Genomic DNA, 18906 nt, shown 5'->3' with positions numbered 1-18906 from the left:
ATGGCTGCAACACTGAGCAACAGACCTACAGACCGAACCGCCGATTTTGGAAAGCAGCCACACTTACCAATTGGATGCACAAAATGTCTGCCCAGACATCACAAAATTGCCTGCCCAGTTGTGATATCAGTGTCGGCGGTTCCTGCTACTAGTGCAACGGGTCGGTCGGTTGGCCGCCCGTACACACCAGCAGTAGTGCACAATATATCTGCAAAATATATCACATCTTCCGTGCTGCACAGCCAACACGATATATCTGTGAACAACATGGTTCACAGATATATTGTGTGCACACATGAGCTGCCACGCTGTGAGGTGGACATTGATGGGGGGGTGCTGTAAGGTGGCTATTGATGGGGGGGTGCTGTGAAGTGGCTATTGATGGAGGGGTGCTGTGAGGTGGACATTGATGGGGCATTGCTGTGAGATGGACATTGATGGGGGGGTGCTGTGAGGTGGCTATTGATGGGGGGGTGCTGTGAAGTGACTATTGATGGAGGGGTGCTGTGAGGTGGACATTGATGGGGCATTGCTGTGAGATGGACATTGATGGGGGGGTGCTGTGAGGTAGCTATTGATGGGGGGGTACTGTGAAGTGGCTATTGATGGAGGGGTGCTGTGAGGTGGACATTGAAGGTTCTGGGGGAGGTGGTGTGAGGTGGACATTGAAGGGGGGGTGCTGTGAGGTGCATATTAAAGGGGCTGGGGGAGATGCTGTGAAGTGGTTATTGTATATTACTTCCTATATTTTATACAGTATGTCACTAGAACAGTCTCTGATTGTCAGACATGGCTAGTACATGATGTCTCTGATTATAGTTCATTTTCATAAATTTCATTACACAATTAAACTGCATCCCCATTAGAGAAACCATGCCTGCAGTTTTTTTGCCACGTCTATTTTGCCATTGCCATACACTGGTAGATAATCCAGGGGCACTTAATTGCATTTCCCCCCCCCAGGCTAAAACTTGCCAGCCAGCCTCAGCTCACCCTCCTTGTAGCTTATTGACTTCATTGTGTGCATAACATTTTTACGAAAGAAACGTAAGTATTCACTTGTGACTTACTTGGGAGGACTGACTACCGCTGTTATTTGGATTACTGGTGTTTAGGAGGCTTGTTTTCAACACGTGTCACCAATATGTTAGCCCTCATACTCACTGACTTTCCTACTTTTAAAAAATTGTAGTAAAAACATATTAGATGAGCATTTATCGCTGGCTACCTGTAGGCTTCCATAATATATGCACCCAGTCAATAGAGAAAAATAGAACATAAACGAAGAGCTAGTGACCATGGCAGTTGGCATGGTGATGCTACAAGTAATAGTCTCTAGTGTAGGTACAGATTACATGTATTTTATTAACATTACAAATATTGGTAACAATCCCACTGTGTACGAGGCCTTAGTTTACATTTTTTTCATTTTTTATTTATTTTGTAGCTAAACGCAAAATCTGCATAACTGTAAAAGAACCAAAAAGACATTTTTACTATAAATGTCTAAAATATGTGACTACTTGTTATGTTGTCTTCTAATTCTAAGTTTTTTGTTAAAAACCCTTAAAACCTTTAATGCTTCCTCTTTTTTTATAAGGGAAGAGAAGCTTTATCCATGTACACAACTGAATACAACAATATCATACCTTGATACATTGGCTCCATCCTAAATATAATAAAGGGCAGCCTTTTATGTTCCCCAGGGGTATGAAGAACATCTCCCTATGTCACAAAAGTCGAGAAAAATGTGCAAGCTGTGAGGGATTGTGCATCCTAAATTTGGAAAGTTCGGAGATGTCATGATAAGGGACTTCACAAATCCTGGTGCTAGTATTCTGATAATTAGTGCTATTGCACACCATCAAGTGAAAAATTAGTATGTTCAAAAACCATTGTCTACAGACATATACAAAAAGCTTCACTGTGCTAGTGCAACTGCTAAATAATTACTTTATAAAGCTCTACCTTGTGTCATTGATACAAATCTGTAAGTTTAAACATTTCATTACATATAAATCAACACAGGGCCGTAACTAGGGTAGTGCGACCTGTGCCACAGCACAGGGCACCACAGGGCAGGGGGCGCTGTTTGTGCCTGTCAGTTTTCTGTTTATTATCATTCTCACTTGTAGCTTCCTCTTATTTTATCTCTTGGCCTCCCCATCTTTTCCCTAGCCCTTCCCCATGAGGCCATGCCCCTTTTTCGTGTGCATTTTGTCCCCATTTGAAAAATAGGGGGACACCAATGCTCTTTCTGGCACAGAGCACCAAAAAGTCTAGTTACGGCTCTGAATCAACATATACACAAACAATAAAAACATGTAACTTGTATACAGTATCTAATCAATGCTTTATAAACTAATTGCCACCCAGAAAATAATAACTAGTTAGTCTAACTAATAAAGTCTCTCATCAGTAGGAATAAGGTTGGAGATTATAATAAATATTATTGCAGTCTCATGGAAGTACATGAACATAAACATAGTGGCAGATATTATCGTGCAGCTATAACACTTCCTTCTTCGCCTCATTACATATGTGAAGCAGGAAGCACTAACGATGAGATCTAAAAACATCTCTTCTACCAGAGTGAGGTAGTGAAAACTCCTCCCTCCGGCGATCCCCGGCTGAGCACACAGCACATCAGCCTAGTGCTGTGTCTCTCCTCCCGGCCGGCTCCACTAGGCATGCGTGGGATCTTGCAAGCATCACAGATGGCAGCAGGGACAGTGGTAGGACACACCAAATGACAGCTTGCGATACTGATAGCTGCAGTTGACGGAAAGGTCAGATGAACTGACCATTCATACGTTGCCATCTTATCGGCGCTGCTATCTTGCCGATAGTAGTATCGATAATAACAGACGCATAGCGCCCGTCATTTACCACCCAGCCCCTCAATAAAACATAACGTGCACTGATACCGCTCCGGCAGTTCATACATTTGCTCCAATATACTGGCTGGGTCTGGTGATAGGGGCTAAAAGTCCTCCAAAATGAACTTGGGGCCTGTTTCAGAGTGTCGTTACCATTTTGGGGGGGTGTCACACCCTGCATCTGTGATCCTGTACGCAAGAAATATGGCTTTGGCTTATAAGTTCCCGCGGCCATTCTGTGGGACCATAGTCTCACTGAGGACTGTGAAAGATCTGTGAGCGATGTTGCATCTTTGTATGTAGATGCTGCAAAAGCCGCCGGTGGGTGGTTCAATACATTTCCCGGCGCTTGCGACATATGCATATTTTCGCATAGCAGCTGTGTACACAGACGCGGCGGCAGCATTAGCGTACAACTCTGAATCAGGCCCTTGGTCCTTTAGTTAAGCAGGCTGTTTTAGTAGTACAACAAAACAAGAAAGTAGGAAATCCAATGTGCGCTAGGAGCTGCTTACAGGTCAAAAAATTATTTTGGGGTGTTCCTTACACCCCTGTAGCATATGTTAAATAGAAAAAATATGAGGTTAGTGTTACCTGTTGGTGATCCAAAAACTACAATGAAACTATTCTATTGTTATAAAAGCACTGCCGGCGATAGTACCTTGTACTGCCACGTAAGGATTTCAGCTTAATATGTTTTTGTGTCCACTCACAAATCTTTATCTGTTAAGTGCCTGTTGTGCTGCATTTTTATCTTATTAAAAGGAATTACACTATACATGCATTTTTCTCTATTTTCATTGAGTTAAAGAGTTTCCGGACACTTTATGGACACATGAGAGCCACGATAAGAAAATACCCCTACATAAGGATTTAATTTTGACTGATTTATCTTCTCCAAAGGATACGAGACTATACTGGGACTTTTCTATGATTTATTGGAGGGAAGTGATTATTACATATGTGTATATATTTGTTATATCCACTATTTCATTGTGATTGTTGGAGCGCCCACAGGTAACACTAACCTCATGTTGTTTTAGTAGTGTTGTGATCCCCGTCAGGTACAGGCAATTTTTGGGGGCTCCTGATAATTTGAGATACAATTGTGTATATGTTGGTTTTTATATAACCAAATGTTACATTTTATAGATTTGTATCCATTGTATCAATGACAGCTTTATATAGTATTTGTTTAGCAGTTGCACTAGTGCAGTGAAGCTTTTTGTATTTGTAAGTTGGAAGGTATGCTATATACTATTCATGTACAGTCAGGTGCATAAATATTGGGACATTGACAGAATTTTCATATTTTGGCCTCTATTCACCACCACAATGGCTTTGAAATGAAACAAACAAGATGTGATTTAACTCTAGACTTTGAGATTTCATTTGAGGGTAATTACATCCAAATCAGGTGAACGGTGTAGGAATTACAATGGTTTCTATATGTGCCTCCCACTTTTTAAGGGGTCAAAAGTAATGGGACAAACTAAACAATCCTAAATCTAACTTTCACTTTTTAATACTTTGTCGCAAATCCTATGCAGGTAATTACAGCCTGAAGTCTAGAACGCATAGACATCACCAGACACTGGGTTTCATTCCTGGTGATGCTCTGCCAGGCCTCTACTGCAAATGTCTTCAGTTCCTGCTAGTTCTTGGGGCATTTTCCCTTCAGTTTTATCTTCATCAAGTGAAATGCATGCTCAATCGGATTCAGGTCAGGGGACTGACTTGGCCATTGCATAACATTCCACTTTTTAGCCCTAAAAAACTCTTTGGTTGCTTTTGCAGTATGCTTCGGGTCATTGTCCATCTGCACTGTGAAGCGCCGTCCAATGAGTTCTGAAGCATTTGACTGAATATGAGCATATAATATTGTCCGAAACACTTCAGAATACATTCTGCTGCTTTTGACAGCAGTCACATCATCAATAAATACAAGGGAACCAGTTCCATTGGCAGCCATACATGCCCACGCCATGACACTACCACCACCATGCTTCACTGATGAGGTGATATGTTTTGGATCATGAGCAGTTCCTTTCCTTCTCCATACTCTTCTCTTCCCATCACTCTGGTACAAGTTGATCTTTGTTTCATCTGTCCATAGGATGTTGTTCCAGAACTGTAATGGCTTTTTTAGATGTTGTTTGGCAAACTCTAATCTGGTCTTCCCGTTTTTGTGGCTCACCAATGGTTTACATCTTGTGAACCCTCTATATTCACTCTTGTGTTGTCTTCTCTTGATTGTTGACTTTGACACATATACACCTACCTCCTGGATAGTGTTCTTGAATTGGCCAACTGTTGTGAAGGGGTTTTTCTTCACCAGGGAAATAATTCTTCTGTCATCCACCACAGTTGTTTTCCGTGGTCTTCAGGGTCTTTTGGTGTTGCTGAGCTCTCTGGTGCGTTCTCTCTTTTTAATAATGTTCCAAACAGTTGATTTGGCCAAACATACAGGGGTATTCAATATGAAAGGTTAACTTCCCTGGCGAAGTTAACGTTTCATATCAGAGTTTTTTTCTGCATAAAGGTATGGTGCGCGCTCCCGCTTAACCCCGTATTCAATATCAAATTAACGAAAACGGGAAACTCCGAAGTTGGATTTGCGTAAAGTTACGAATTTTTCCTTAAAATAATTGTAAGACCCCCCTAAAGTTGTAAAAACATGGGGGAACACTATGGGTACCCCCGTTTTAGCCTTTAATTGAAAGTCGGGGCTTTAAATAGCCGCAGCAGGTGTTTTTTTCCCGACATTGAAGAAGTGATGAAGAAGAGCACTTAGGTTATTTATTTCGTTTTTTAAGTGGTCCCATCAAATTTGGGGTACATGAAAATGGGTACTAGCATATTTTGGTGTCCCTAAAGTAATTTTTTTTTAATTCTGCATTTGTGCACCTGCCGCTATAATTCTATTCTAGAAAACACCTGCCGCATACATGCAGAATAGCCCTGAACCTATTTTCCTATTGTTTAATAATTTTTTCCCATTTTTTTTTTTTTGCACCCCAATTTTTGAATTAATTTTTTGGGGTGTCCCTATTTTTTTTGTAAAACTTTTTTTGACACAATTCTTTTTTAAATGTCAATCTCAGGGGTGCAGGCAATTTTTTTTAAGCCTGCACCCCTAAACCCCAATTCTGCACTTTTTTTCGACACCTATTCAATGGTGAAAAGTTATCACCGGTTTTTATCAAAGACTTTTCAAAACTGCGATAAGTCTTTGAAATTGAATAGGGTGTAAAAGTAAAACAAGTGATATTAACGCAAAAAACGATGTTATCGTACCCATATTGAATACCCCTAATAATGTTTTTGCTATCTCTCTGATGGGTTTGTTTTGATTTTTCAGCCTAATGATGGCTTGCTTCACTGATAGTGACAGCTCTTTGGATCTCATATTGAGAGTCGACAGCAACTGATTCCAAATGCAAATGTCACACCTAGAATCAACTCCAGGCCTTTTACCTGCTTAATTCATAATGAAATAACGAGGGAATAGCCCACACCTGTCCATGAAATAGCTTTTGAGTTGATAGTCCCATTACTTTTGGCCCCTTAAAAAGTGGGAGGCACATATAGAAACCATTGTAATTCCTACACCGTTCACCTGATTTGGATGTAATTACCCTCAAATTAAATCTGAAAGTCTGCAGTTAAAGCACATCTTGTTTGTTTCATTTCAAAGCCATTATGGTGGTGAATAGAGGCCAAAATATGAAAATTCTGTCAATGTCCCAATATTTATACACCTGACTGTATACTATATACTGTACATTGTCTTGATTTAAAATTAGGGAGCTGTTGGGAGATGCATCTTTCAAATGCACATTATCAATACATAACATTAGAAAACAGCAATGCTAATAGCTTTACATGTGTTACTGTCATCTACCAGTTATAATTAGCCATGGCACAGAAAACTGAAAAGAAGAAATGCATAATTATCCTATCACAATAATAAATATAATAAAAACGGTTGCATTCTTGATTTGGTTGGCACTGGCATTGGCCTCCCAGTATCCACTATATAGTTGGGTGACTTTATTACGTCCTTCTGTGAGCTGCAGAATAAGGAGTTAGTTATATAAAATATATTACATGAACACTTCCCTCACACACCTTTATTGTAGATTACACCCCACTGTGAAATACTGACTCCCAGACTCCGTCAGTGCTGGACAGAAACAAGCTGCCCTTTTACATACAAGTATTTGGGAACTATTTGTGACATTCCTTTCACATTCTGTCTTCTTCATCACAAACTTTTATTGTGCTCACATCAATGGAAGTGGGGCTGCCCTTACACCAGATGTGCGCTACCGCTTTCTACCTGCCTCTGTACTACATCACTCAGCTGGCCCTTTTCTGTACATCTTGAAAGATTTAGTTAAAAAGTAAGTAGGGTGCAGTGATAAATGTGCGCCCTACAGCTTCACATGTAATACTCCTCTCTAATCCGTGCAATATACTTTGAGTGGGTGAGACCCATATTAAATGTGTTTTACTTGCCAGGCCAGCCTACACGTATTGTAAGTACTGTATGAACCTGAAGAACATTTGCATTCCTGTCTATGTGCTTTTTACTCATAATTTACATACACTTATTTTCATACTAAATTGTAAATCCAGTTTTGCATTTCTACAATGCAGATTAGTTTCCCAGGGTCTCATCATGCTCCCCTTTCTGCACTTCCAGTCTGGACTCCCGCATCTGTCTAGCTAAATATTCCCGATAGTTACTAGTCAGCAAAGTGTACAGAAGTGGATTCACACAGCTGTTAGCATAGGTTAAGCAGGTAACCCCATAGTTCAGATAAATCTGGGCAGATGGAGCCATCCCTAACAGTTCATGTTGATAAGATTTAGCTAGCTGCCATGCCCAGAAAGGAACAAAACAAGCCCAATATACAATAATGATTGTGAATATGCGCAACCCAACACACTGATTTAGCTTCCGGCTTGATCGTCGAACCTCCTGTCCAGACATCCAGTATGCCCTAGCAAGACGGCTATAGAGATATAACAGGATCAGTCCAGGAGCCAGAACACTGGTACAGAAAAGGACAGTCAAGTACTGCCTGAAAGACTCTGGTGTCCACGTAGGAAAACATATTTTCTTGCCGGATCCATACTGGCTATCCTGTAGCCGTATCATGCACATCATGGGTAAGGTGAGAAGAAAGGATGTCAGCCAGATTGTCAGACTAGTTAACTTTCGATGGCAGTGGTAAATGCGGGACTTTAAGGGTCTTACTATTACTTTGTATCTCTCCAAGCTCATTGCAGTTAGCGTATAGATGCTGGCATGCATGGTGAACAAGTCCATGCTTAAAAGAATTCTGCAGCCTACATCTCCAAAGAACCAGTCCCGGGCCAAGTATGTGCTCACTACAAAAGGAATGGTTGAGAGGTACAGAAGATCTGCCAAAGCAAGGTTCACCACATGGACACACATGGAGCCAACTGGTCTGTGTGACAACACAGTTATCGCCAAAACATAGATGTTTCCAGACACCCCCAGGAGAAACATGACAGCAAGTATTGCACTCAAGGTGGATGTTACTAAAACCTCTTCTTCAATGGAACCTTCTTCAATGGACTCCATAGACATGTTAGCATCTTCATAACCATCCATGATTCCTTCGATGTGATCTCTAGCTGATAACAAACAGAATAGTCTTGAATCATGACCAGTGAGACCACTATACAATGTTCCTTATGAGTAATGAAAACTTGTGATTCAATCAAACAACAGTTGTCTAAGCTCCTCTCTTTGGATCTTCTGGTTTTATTCATAAGGTTATGAAAACATCTCGGTTGTAGCAATCATTCCACATGTGGGATACACGTCAATGATAATCTTTCAAGGAAGTCATAGTTTAACTGATGCTAATTTATGCATATAAAAAGCTAATGTAACAAGAAATAGAAAAGTCTTTAACCAGGTTCTTTACAGCACCAACGTACTTGGGAGTTGTTCCACAATACGTATGTTGGTGTCTACTTTTCATTCCATGTTTCTTCCTCAGGCAGGTTGGGCATAAATCCTCATTTCAAGAGAGGTGCACAGAGAAAACACTGTCACCTATGTGGCTACTAGCTACCTTCTTACTGTCCACTCCTTCTCATCTGTGGATACAGTATGTCAACTGAACAGTCCAAAGATAATGTTGATATTATGTAATTTGCAAAAAACTAACACAATGTTATGTTTAATCCAAATACAAATGGCATATTTTACAATTTGTTGACGTGGTTTAGTAGGAGGCCAAAGTCCTCTGTTTGGTACAGAATTGAGCAATGCATTGCTGTTCAAGAAAATGGGGTCATAAATTACACAACTATATCACACATTCAAATAATAGGATTTTGCAGTAGTCCAATAGCTGAATGTCTTGGTTGATGTCACTGAGATATTTAAAGGTGAAGGTACTTCCTGATAATTTCAGCAAAAGGACTGTGTTAGGAGCGCTGCTTAAATTGAGCTTCAACTAGAAGGAAAGAAAATGACAATTAGTAGAAATCCATTACACTAGAAAACTGAGGCAGTGGGTGGCATACTGTTGTATGATTATCAGAATAGCTGCTGTTCTATGATGGCAATAACACAATGAAGATCCACAGACTAACATCAGAATAATATACACTCTTCAGCTTTCCCCACCAGTCCAAATGTTTTTTTATTGTCATGAAGTTAAAAAATTACTACCAGATCTTTCATCATTATGATAAATAGGATAAAAAAACATGCCTGAAATGCAATTTTTTACAAAATACACTTTTGGTGAATCATGCCCCATTATAAGAGTTTATCAAGACCTAATAAATCTATATCAATGGAGCTGATGCAGAGTTGGGAGAAAAGAAAAAAAAAAATAAGAGTAACTTTGCACCTTGGCAACCATGTTGCACTGCAGGTGAGGCAGATTTAAAATGTGACGAGAGATTAAAGCCGGGTACACACTAAACGTTTTTTACACGATTTGTAATTTTCTAACGGATCAGAACAAAAATCGTTCAAATCGTCCAGTGTGTACGAACTATGCGCGCTCCTGTGATGTCGTCCATCGCTTCTTCAGATCTGCCGAACATGGTGCTCAAACTGGAGATGTGGTTGATGATCCCATGCATTTAGAGGTGGCGGGGGAATGACAAATTGTGCAGTCATTCACCAAATCGTGTGGTGTGTTCGGACCGCACGATATGTTGTCTGTCGCATCTGCCGTCAGCTGGGTACACACCCGACTTTAGAGATGGAAGGCAGGTGTCTTAGCTCAAATTCTGTGCCGTAAAGAGCAGGGCTGGGCCTGGATAATGTAGGGGTGTGGCCTAATTGTGGACGCATGGCCTTGTCCCCTACAGAAAAAAACCTGAGAAAACAGTAAGCTTACTGACCGGGGGGGTGGGGGTGCGCTCTGCCCAGGCAGGTGTTGTGCGCCCCTCATCCAGGGGCAGATACAAGGGAGGGAAGATCAGTTCGATCTCTCCCCCGCATATCATACAGGGATAGGTGACTGCTCAGCGGCAGCCACCACAGCACAGCACCACACACAGCACACGCTGACCCACCACAGCACAGCACATGCTGACCCACCACACACAGCACACGCTGACCCACCATAGCACAGCAAATGCTGACCCACCACAGCACAGCACACGCTGAGGAGGGAGGCGGCTGTCCTGCAACAAGCCCGGTACCCGCTACCCCTTTCTGCTCTCTGCGCCCCTGCTCAAGTTACAGTGTAAAAACAAAATTATCCAGCATAACTGGGCTACATGCAAAAGCAGCCGGTATTTAACCTGCATGCAAAAATAATAAATGTATTTGCACCCTTTGCATTGCAGGATGGTTTGTCCACATGCACAGTTACTCCTTTGTTTTGCTTTCCTCACCACTCAGAATCATCCCCAATAGCATATATACTGCAAAATTATATTTATATTACTAAAACAACTGTCCAACATTTAGCCCTTCAGAGCTTTCAATGCCAACTTGTTGTACTGAGATCTATTACCTATTGTAATAGTTTTGGCCTCAGGTAATGGAGTTATAACAGTTATGCAAACTTGACCGTACTGAATTAGAAAATATATTTCGATACTGTATAAAAACTATGACTCTGACAATGGACAATGAAATGTGAGTTTCCAGCATGTACCACTCTCTGTTGCCGCCAAGTACAAGCACCCAAATGACTGCAGCAAGTCAATCATGCATCATGCTGGTTGGCGGGCACTGCGATCGATCTAGCAGAACGAAATCTGCACGCGCGCAGATCTCACCATTGTAGATGGACGTAAACCATTGGGTTTGCATACAACTCTGATCTATGCCCTAAAATGCTAAACTGAGGAAAAAGTAGCAGAATGGATGGAAAAGCGCACAATCTAGCATAATAAGGCAGAGGACAGGTGCGATACCAGTGGCCGGCGCCATGCATTGCTATGCTTTATTAGTAACTATATACTAATTCCTTTGCAACAAAAAATAATCTGAAGTACACAGTACACGATATGTGAAAATAGATGTATAACTGAGGACACAGTGCAGAGCGTGGGAAGTGTGCCAGGTATCTTGTGCCATATGGCGCCAACATGATAGGTGTATGTAGGTGAATATCAAGCTATTTAGACGCTGTTATGTGCCATTTCTTTCCAATACTATTCACATTACTATTATTTTGTTCATTCCATTTTATCTATACAATGCAATACTTTCTACTACATTCATTTTACACATTCAAAATGCATGTAAAAAACTGAGTTATGTATAAGTGGACTGTGCAGTTCAGTGCTCAGGCTGCAGTTTTTATCTTCATACAGACACAATACACTACAGAAGAGGTTGTTGTAGAAGCGTAAATATAACAGTTTGCCCAAATACATAAAAGGAGTAAATCAAGGCGAAGCAGTGTAGTAAATAGATACAACTAGATAATAGTCCCTGCTGGAAAGGAGGGGAGTGAGGGACAAAAATAAAATGTAGGGTACAAAGAACAGATCGGTACAAGATAATGGAGAACATTAATACAATGCTGAGTATTGCTGTTTTCCAAGCTATCAAAACATTGGGGCTAAAAGTAATTAATATTATACTCATTTTACTTACCACGATCTGAAGCTGTAGGAGTCACTAAGGCACTGACTGCCTTCACTTACTGCCCGTCAGCATTTTGTCTCCTAAGTCAGATGCCTTTATTACAGTTCTCTAAGCTGTGAGAGAGGCGGTCTCGCTGGGCTCTCCTACTGATTGGGTTCCCTTGCACTAGCGTGTGTGTAAAGCACTCAGCAGCAGACTGAACCCTTCTCCTTCCTCCATCCTCTCCCCATTTGTTTGTACAATTCATTCTTTCACCTTCACAATGACTTTACCTCAGTTTGTTTAACTGTTAGGAAAATGTATTCTCTTTTCTTCTATTGGAGTATCTTAGTTTTCATTAACACAGTATTTCTAATTACTTTTTAAAAAACTATATAAATGGAGTGCAAATACTTCTAATACCGATTCAGCACATGTACAGAGAAGAGATAGCGGGAAGGAAGAGGAGAAGTTGTTGTACCTGTGTGCTCTCGCATAGTCATGGGCAGGCTGATCACCTTCATGAAGACTTTGAGCCAGCTTTCCCGATCAGTCTCGGTCTCACATGTAAATAGATAAGTACGCTCAGGGGTACTAAGATATATACCGTAATGCCATAAGCTGCTTGTGACCGTCTCAGCCTTTACCTTGTACCCATTCTCACTGCTCCCCAAAAACACCTCGCCCTTTGCAAAAGCATCCTGAGATAAACAAGGACATATTGTTATTTCATTTCCTGCATCCCTACAATGGTCATACATGATAGAGAAACAGACGCTGTATACGCCATAAATAGGATTTATGCACACGGTAATTCTGATTCTATTGGACATAAGACATTTTAGGCTTCATTAACAGTTGTAGACAAGTTTATGTAATACATACATATAAACTCAGATGTGACCTAATGAGCAAGAAGCTGGAGACATTAGGGCAGCAACAGTACCGCAGCTTCAGCCTTGTACCCACAGTATGGCCGTGATGATACCACTGTGTAAGTACGGTTCCCTCCAGCTGACAGTACATCATTCATTAGCATTACAGCAATATTATGTAACATTGCGGCTGTCTATTCCAATTTATTTGTCATTTCAATTTAAATTATTGCAGGAAAGAATATGCTCCTTGGATTTATAAGGGAGTGAACAACAACAATATAGGGGTGTTTCTATTTAATTACGGTTCATAATATGGAGAATGTGACTGTGAACAGACAATATTCTATTCTCTGTTATGTATGAAACTTCATTACAATATATTGTGTGCGAGTAGGGGAATGTGATTTTTGCAATTATAACTAACATCTCTACTCTGCTGCATAAGGCATGCCTAACATCTCTACTCGGCTGCATAAGGCATGCCTAACATCTCTACCCGGCTGCATAAGGCATGCCTAACATCTCTACTCGGCTGCATAAGGCATGCCTAACATCTCTACTCGGCTGCATAAGGCATGCCTAACATCTCTACTCGGCTGCATAAGGCATGCCTAACATCTCTACTCGGCTGCATAAGGCATGCCTAACATCTCTACTCGGCTGCATAAGGCATGCCTAACATCTCTACTCGGCTGCATAAGGCATGCCTAACATCTCTACTCGGCTGCATAAGGCATGCCTAACATCTCTACTCGGCTGCATAAGGCATGCTTTTGTAAGTCTGACATAGAAATACTTCTGTTCTGTGGGTTGGACATATTTTGAAATATGTACCAATCACCAATACACACGCTTATATGCTATTTGTGTCACAGAACTTTTACGTGTATGTCACATGTAAGGGCGAAGAGAGGGATGGGGGATGGGGGTGTACTAATTCCCTCTTGGAAACTGCTGAGAGGGGCAAATGTCTCCTTTGCAGCGTGAGACAAAGCTTCTTTGTGCTGCGTATTGTCATTTCCATTATTTCTTGGATTTGGCCAACCTCTTCAGTACCCAGGCTCTGCGGCTGTATCAATGGCTCAGATGTATGTTTAGGGAGCAAACTGCCTAAGCCTCTACATGAGGCCTTAAATCACATATTATCACATAGTATCTGTCAACTTCTAGATCAACAACACAATCATAACCATTCCTGCTTATAAACAGCCTATACATATTTTCACATGCAAAAGTACAAGCACTAATGTTCCTGTTATGGGCTTATAACAGTTGAGGTATATTTTGTAGATATTTATCATGTCAACATTCATATTCATAATGTTGACACGAATAGAATGTCGACTAAGCGTCCCTTGTGGTCTAGTTGTGACTTACCTGGTACAGCAGGTCTGGCGGCTCCAGCGATGTCTTCCAGGTCCGGCAGGTGATGACTTCCGGCGGATCCAGCAGTGAGTATATCGCTAACCCTAATGCCTAATTACATTACTTGAATACTACCACTGATCCGGTATGAACAATGAGAACAATATTATATATACACCTAACTTACCCCACCCATTCCTAATTATTAGTTTTACTAGTAATATGGACTCGGACACTGCAGTCCGTCTGCGTCCTATCCCTGTAGCAGTTACCAGTGTTGTACAAGGTGTCACAACCTCACGGTCGGATAGTGGATGCTATCCGTATTTAGGGAATTGGCTAGACCTATACCTGAGGTGCGGAGTCTAATGTGCCGGCGGTTTTCACCAGGGACCCTCGCAAGAAGAAATGGACTTGGCTGCGTCCGACACACAGGTCGTGGCCCTCAGGTTAGGTTTCCCTATACAGGTGCTAGCACTTGGTCGGTATACAGGAGACTTGAGTGTAGTCGGCTTAGCCGGGTCAGAACCAAGCGGACGAAGCGGTACCAGGGAGCAGACGCAAACGGGTCACAGGGAATAGCCGAGGTCAGAACCAGATATCAACGTAGAACCAGGGGTCAGGCAGAATCAGAGTCACAAAACACGCCAAGGGTCAGAACCAATTATCAGGATATGCACAGGAATGCCGGAGTATGGTAATGGTTGCTGCTATTTCCTCGTTGGAGAAAGGACCTCTGTGACGTATCCACCACGTGACCGCTGCAGGAGGCTGGACCGCTCCTGCGTTACCATCCACTAGGGCACAGAGGGGGAATAAATATTTGTGGCAAGTGCAGCGAGCCACCATGCCCGAAGCGTGGCGAGCGCAGCAAGCCCGCGAGGGGCCACTTTTGGTCCCCCGTTAGCATCCCCGCCCCTCCCCCTTTCAGCCCGGGTCACGTGGGTGTGACGTCACAGGTCCATCTGCGCTGTATAGTCTAGTCCTAACCGTATGGTAATGGAGCCTATACTCTGCTCCCACGAACTTCCTTTTATAGGTCAGAGTTCAACTAGCCCCAATCAGCGCTTCCCTACTTTGGTGCCTGTCCCTTTAAATGCTTTAACAGAACGGCACGCGCGCTTCTAATGAAGCCGCGGCCGCCTGCACACGGCTGCTGGGGGACAAGAGGAGCAGCTGACAGCGGGTGCCGAGGATCTCCCGCCCGCTGTCACACACCAGCCCGGACTCCAGCGTCGACGGACCAGGTAGGAGCAACCTGGATTCGGCGGCGTTGTGACACAAGGTTCTCCTCTGCTGGTCTGTCTCCTCTCTCTCGCAGCAGTGTGAGTCGGAGGCAGGGAGGGCAGGGGGGTACAAAATGTGTATGTTCATCTCAGGACATTCAATTCTTGATTAGAATATAGAAAGGCAGAAGTGACAGATATAACCCTCTTTTATGTTGCTATCGCTGAACACTCTAATTTAAGAACCTACCTCTTAAGTGGTCCAGGCACTTTAGATGAAGGATTTAAATAAAATGGACTAGGGAAATATAGATATTTAATGTCAGTAGTTGATACTCAACCACTGAGATTGAGGGGGACTAGGAAATCCCATGATAAGAATTATTCCCATAACCCTCCAGTGTAAAAAAAAGAAGCACTTGAAGGCCATGGATTATATTGATGGGTTCTTTGGCCTGACCTCGTCCAACTTCTGGAGCACGGCACTTTCGCCTGACAAGTCCACTAAGCTATTCTATGAAGTGATAGGAAAAATCCTTTGTCCTCATTATTAAAGAACCTCTGTATTTGTTCTGTTATGTCTGATAGGGCAAATGTGATGAAGTCCTATTTCTATATTGTATCCTGAATTCTTTATTTATTAAACCATAATAACAAACATGTATTAATAGGAAATTTGGTGTGGTGAAACAGCAGTAATGACATAAAAATGTAATGAACTGAGGAAAAAGGAAAAAAAAAAAGCATAAAACCTATACAGAGGTGTCCGTATACAGCTAAGCTTTTTGTGCCATATGGCGCGAGACGCCTTGCGCAATTCCCAAGCTATGCAGTTTTTCCACAATTTTTCTACATTTCCTCAGTTTTGCATCTAAGGACCTAATTGCAATGATATGCTAATCCACTGTGATCACTATGTCGTCGCAGCACAACATAAGGACTCCCACCTTACCTTACACACATACGTAATACTTTGCAAGACTGCGAAAACATTGGTAACATCGAGTACCACCGGAGCCTCACGCACACTTGCACAAGGTCAGACCTTACTCAGAAATTGCTAACCTCATCGCTCGCAGTGAGGACCTCATACAGTCTCTCGCTAGCGCTGTGTGCTCGCAAGCGGCCCGATGGTTTGCGTACGCACATGCTTCGTTCTGCACGTGCGCGAACTACTCTGTGCGATCGCAGGCTGCTCGCTCGCCCACCAAAGACAGCCCAGTGAAAATGAGTGACAGGAGAGGCCATTTGTGGGTGGTAACAGGGGCAGGACACTAATAACGGGGGAGTGGAGGTGCAAACACAGGCGTGCCTGAGTGTTTCAACGCCGTTTTAGAGGCGTGCATAATTAACAGGCAGCGTCATAGTACACGTCACTTGCCTGTTTTAACCACAGAAGTCCTCGCAATGCTTGCAGTAGGGTAAGGCAACCACAAGCGCTGTGATCGCTTCCAATTGTCCTCGATGTACCAATGTTTTAATACACTTCCTGGAGATGACGTGTGCTGGTGGGCGGCTCTGCCTGTGCGATTGGGCATACGCTGGCCGCTCACTAAGACATGGTGGGCGTGCTTATGCCTTGGCGACCGATCGCTTCCCGTGGCGTCACCTTTGACAAATTTGCATATGCTGGGGGCGAGCGATCGCACCTAGCGAGAGATTCTGAATGAGGTCCTGAGTACACAAGCTGTGTATGCCGTCGTAGAGGCTACTTTAAGCACGCCCATGCAAGGGCATTCAAACGGACAGACAAACCTGCGTTTCACCTATCACTCGCCTGTCACCACCCTCAAATGCTGACGTCCCATCCCTCCATCTGCGATGGCTTTGTACCTGCGTAGGTGATCGCAGTGCGATCACAATACTTCTTCACATACGCACACTGCGATGCATACGCATGCGCAGTACGCACCATCAGCCGATCTGAGTACGCTGTTGCAGTTGCGACCCGTGATGATTGCCAAAAGCCGCAGCTGATGACCTGTCTCCTCAGGCGCCCACTGACTGCGGCTCTAATCCGCTGCAGTATGCAAATAGTCGCACCATTGAGTGGATATTAGCCGCAGCATTGGACATTAGAGCAACAGTATGGTCGCTCAGAATGTCTAACTGCACACGGGCCGCCCTGACACACCCGCCGACGAAAGTCACCGCTCATGAATGCCTTTCGGGAATTGCATGGATCTCCATGCAACTACGATCTGTGGGAGTCATTCAGACCCTTTGGTGGGCGTGGCTGCCAGACGGAGGCGTTCCCATGGGAACGCCTACCGTCTGAAGCCGGCCCCACTGACATCAGTAGTGATGTCAGTGGGAGTGATTTTGGCTCTGATAGAGCCAAAATCACTCCAGGGCTTGCGGCAGCGAGACCCTACCGCAGGGTCTCCGTCGCGACCATCATCATCGCGACCATCATCATGGACGCTCGCTATAGCTGTGGGGGTCACCACAGCTATGCGATCAGGCCCTGTGTCCCCTGGTAGTAACCATCAGGACGCATGCACGGTGTCTCTGAAACACATGCACTTATTTCAAACATTGGGTACTTACGCTCTGTGTTTTTAAATGCACCCACCTCTGAATCAGGCCCAGAGCCGCTCGCTCTGTCAGAGCGAGCGGCTCTGAATCAGGCCCAATTTACCTAGGCTTAGTTTCTCTGTCTCAAAGGAATTAGTATGAAGTCACAGATAACGATGCATGGCGCAGGACACTCTTATCAGACCTGTCCTTTGCCTTCTTACATAGACTGCATACTTTTCCTCAATGTTGAGTCTTACATTGCTTATAGTGTACTAGGGGCCTGATTCAGAGAAGTCCCTGATGTGAATTTGCACGCAGCGGCTGTGGGAAAATATGCAAATGTCACAGGCAATGTGATTTGTACTGGCTGTGCTAATCCAAGCGCTTGTATACAAAGATGCAGCATTGGTCGCAGATTGGACGATTACTGACGTTCTGAGTAACCCACATGGAAAATTTATGATCATTGGTAAATAATGACTGAGATATTATAATTGGGTTCCATTCAACTTTAATAAATGAAGGAATGTGACATATAGCCATAATAGATGAAATTAATAATTACATGGGTGGTAAATCACTTATACACATGTTTTATACAAATGAGAAAAACTGAATAAAATATTTTGCTGACCTGATTTTAGGGACATAATAAAGGCTGTGTTTTATAGTGAGGGTCACTAGGTGTTATAGGAGCAATTGATGTCAGTGCCCCTTAATAGGAATACTTTGTTTTCTTTCTTTAAATTGTAACCCTATGGTTACTCATAATGGCCACCAGAATGGAGATGGTGGAGCCATTGTGGCTGCGAACGGGATCACATTTGCAGTCTGTGACCTGCCCCAAAACGGTTGGGAAACACCTGCATTTGAGCCACCACTCCCCCGCTACCAGGGCCGGCTCCAGCATGAGCCGCGCCCTGTGCAGCGAGGGACCCAGCAGCCCC

General features: G+C 43.1%; 2 protein-coding genes across 2 annotated transcripts in view; both read right to left on the bottom strand.

The window, feature by feature from the left end:
- Positions 1–6629: 6629 nt before the first annotated feature.
- Positions 6630–8991, bottom strand: LOC148479012 (urotensin-2 receptor-like). The gene has a single exon (XM_088455032.1). The coding sequence runs from the start codon at positions 8524–8526 to the stop codon at positions 7543–7545; it is 984 nt and encodes a 327-aa protein (XP_088311158.1). The 5' UTR covers positions 8527–8991; the 3' UTR covers positions 6630–7542.
- Positions 8992–9087: 96 nt separating this feature from the next.
- LOC148479010 (arf-GAP with dual PH domain-containing protein 1-like) overlaps positions 9088–18906 on the bottom strand; it is a 102298-nt gene continuing 92479 nt past the window's right edge. The window contains exons 11-12 of the mRNA XM_088455031.1: positions 12452–12671; positions 9088–9382 (exon numbers count right to left, since the gene is read on the bottom strand). Coding sequence (XP_088311157.1) covers positions 9354–9382; positions 12452–12671 — 249 coding nt within the window. The 3' untranslated portion in view covers positions 9088–9353. The remainder of the gene's footprint in view (positions 9383–12451; positions 12672–18906) is intronic.

This window comes from Taudactylus pleione, unplaced genomic scaffold (assembly GCF_031769625.1).
Source record: "Taudactylus pleione unplaced genomic scaffold, aTauple2 ptg000642l, whole genome shotgun sequence".
Classification (NCBI taxonomy): domain Eukaryota; kingdom Metazoa; phylum Chordata; class Amphibia; order Anura; family Myobatrachidae; genus Taudactylus; species Taudactylus pleione.
This window is presented reverse-complemented; position numbering and strand designations above follow the sequence as displayed.

What these genes read in the sequence shown, in the direction of transcription:
- LOC148479012 (XM_088455032.1), bottom strand. Translation starts at nt 8,526, where the DNA reads ATGGATGGTTATGAAGATGCTAACATGTCTATGGAGTCCATTGAAGAA.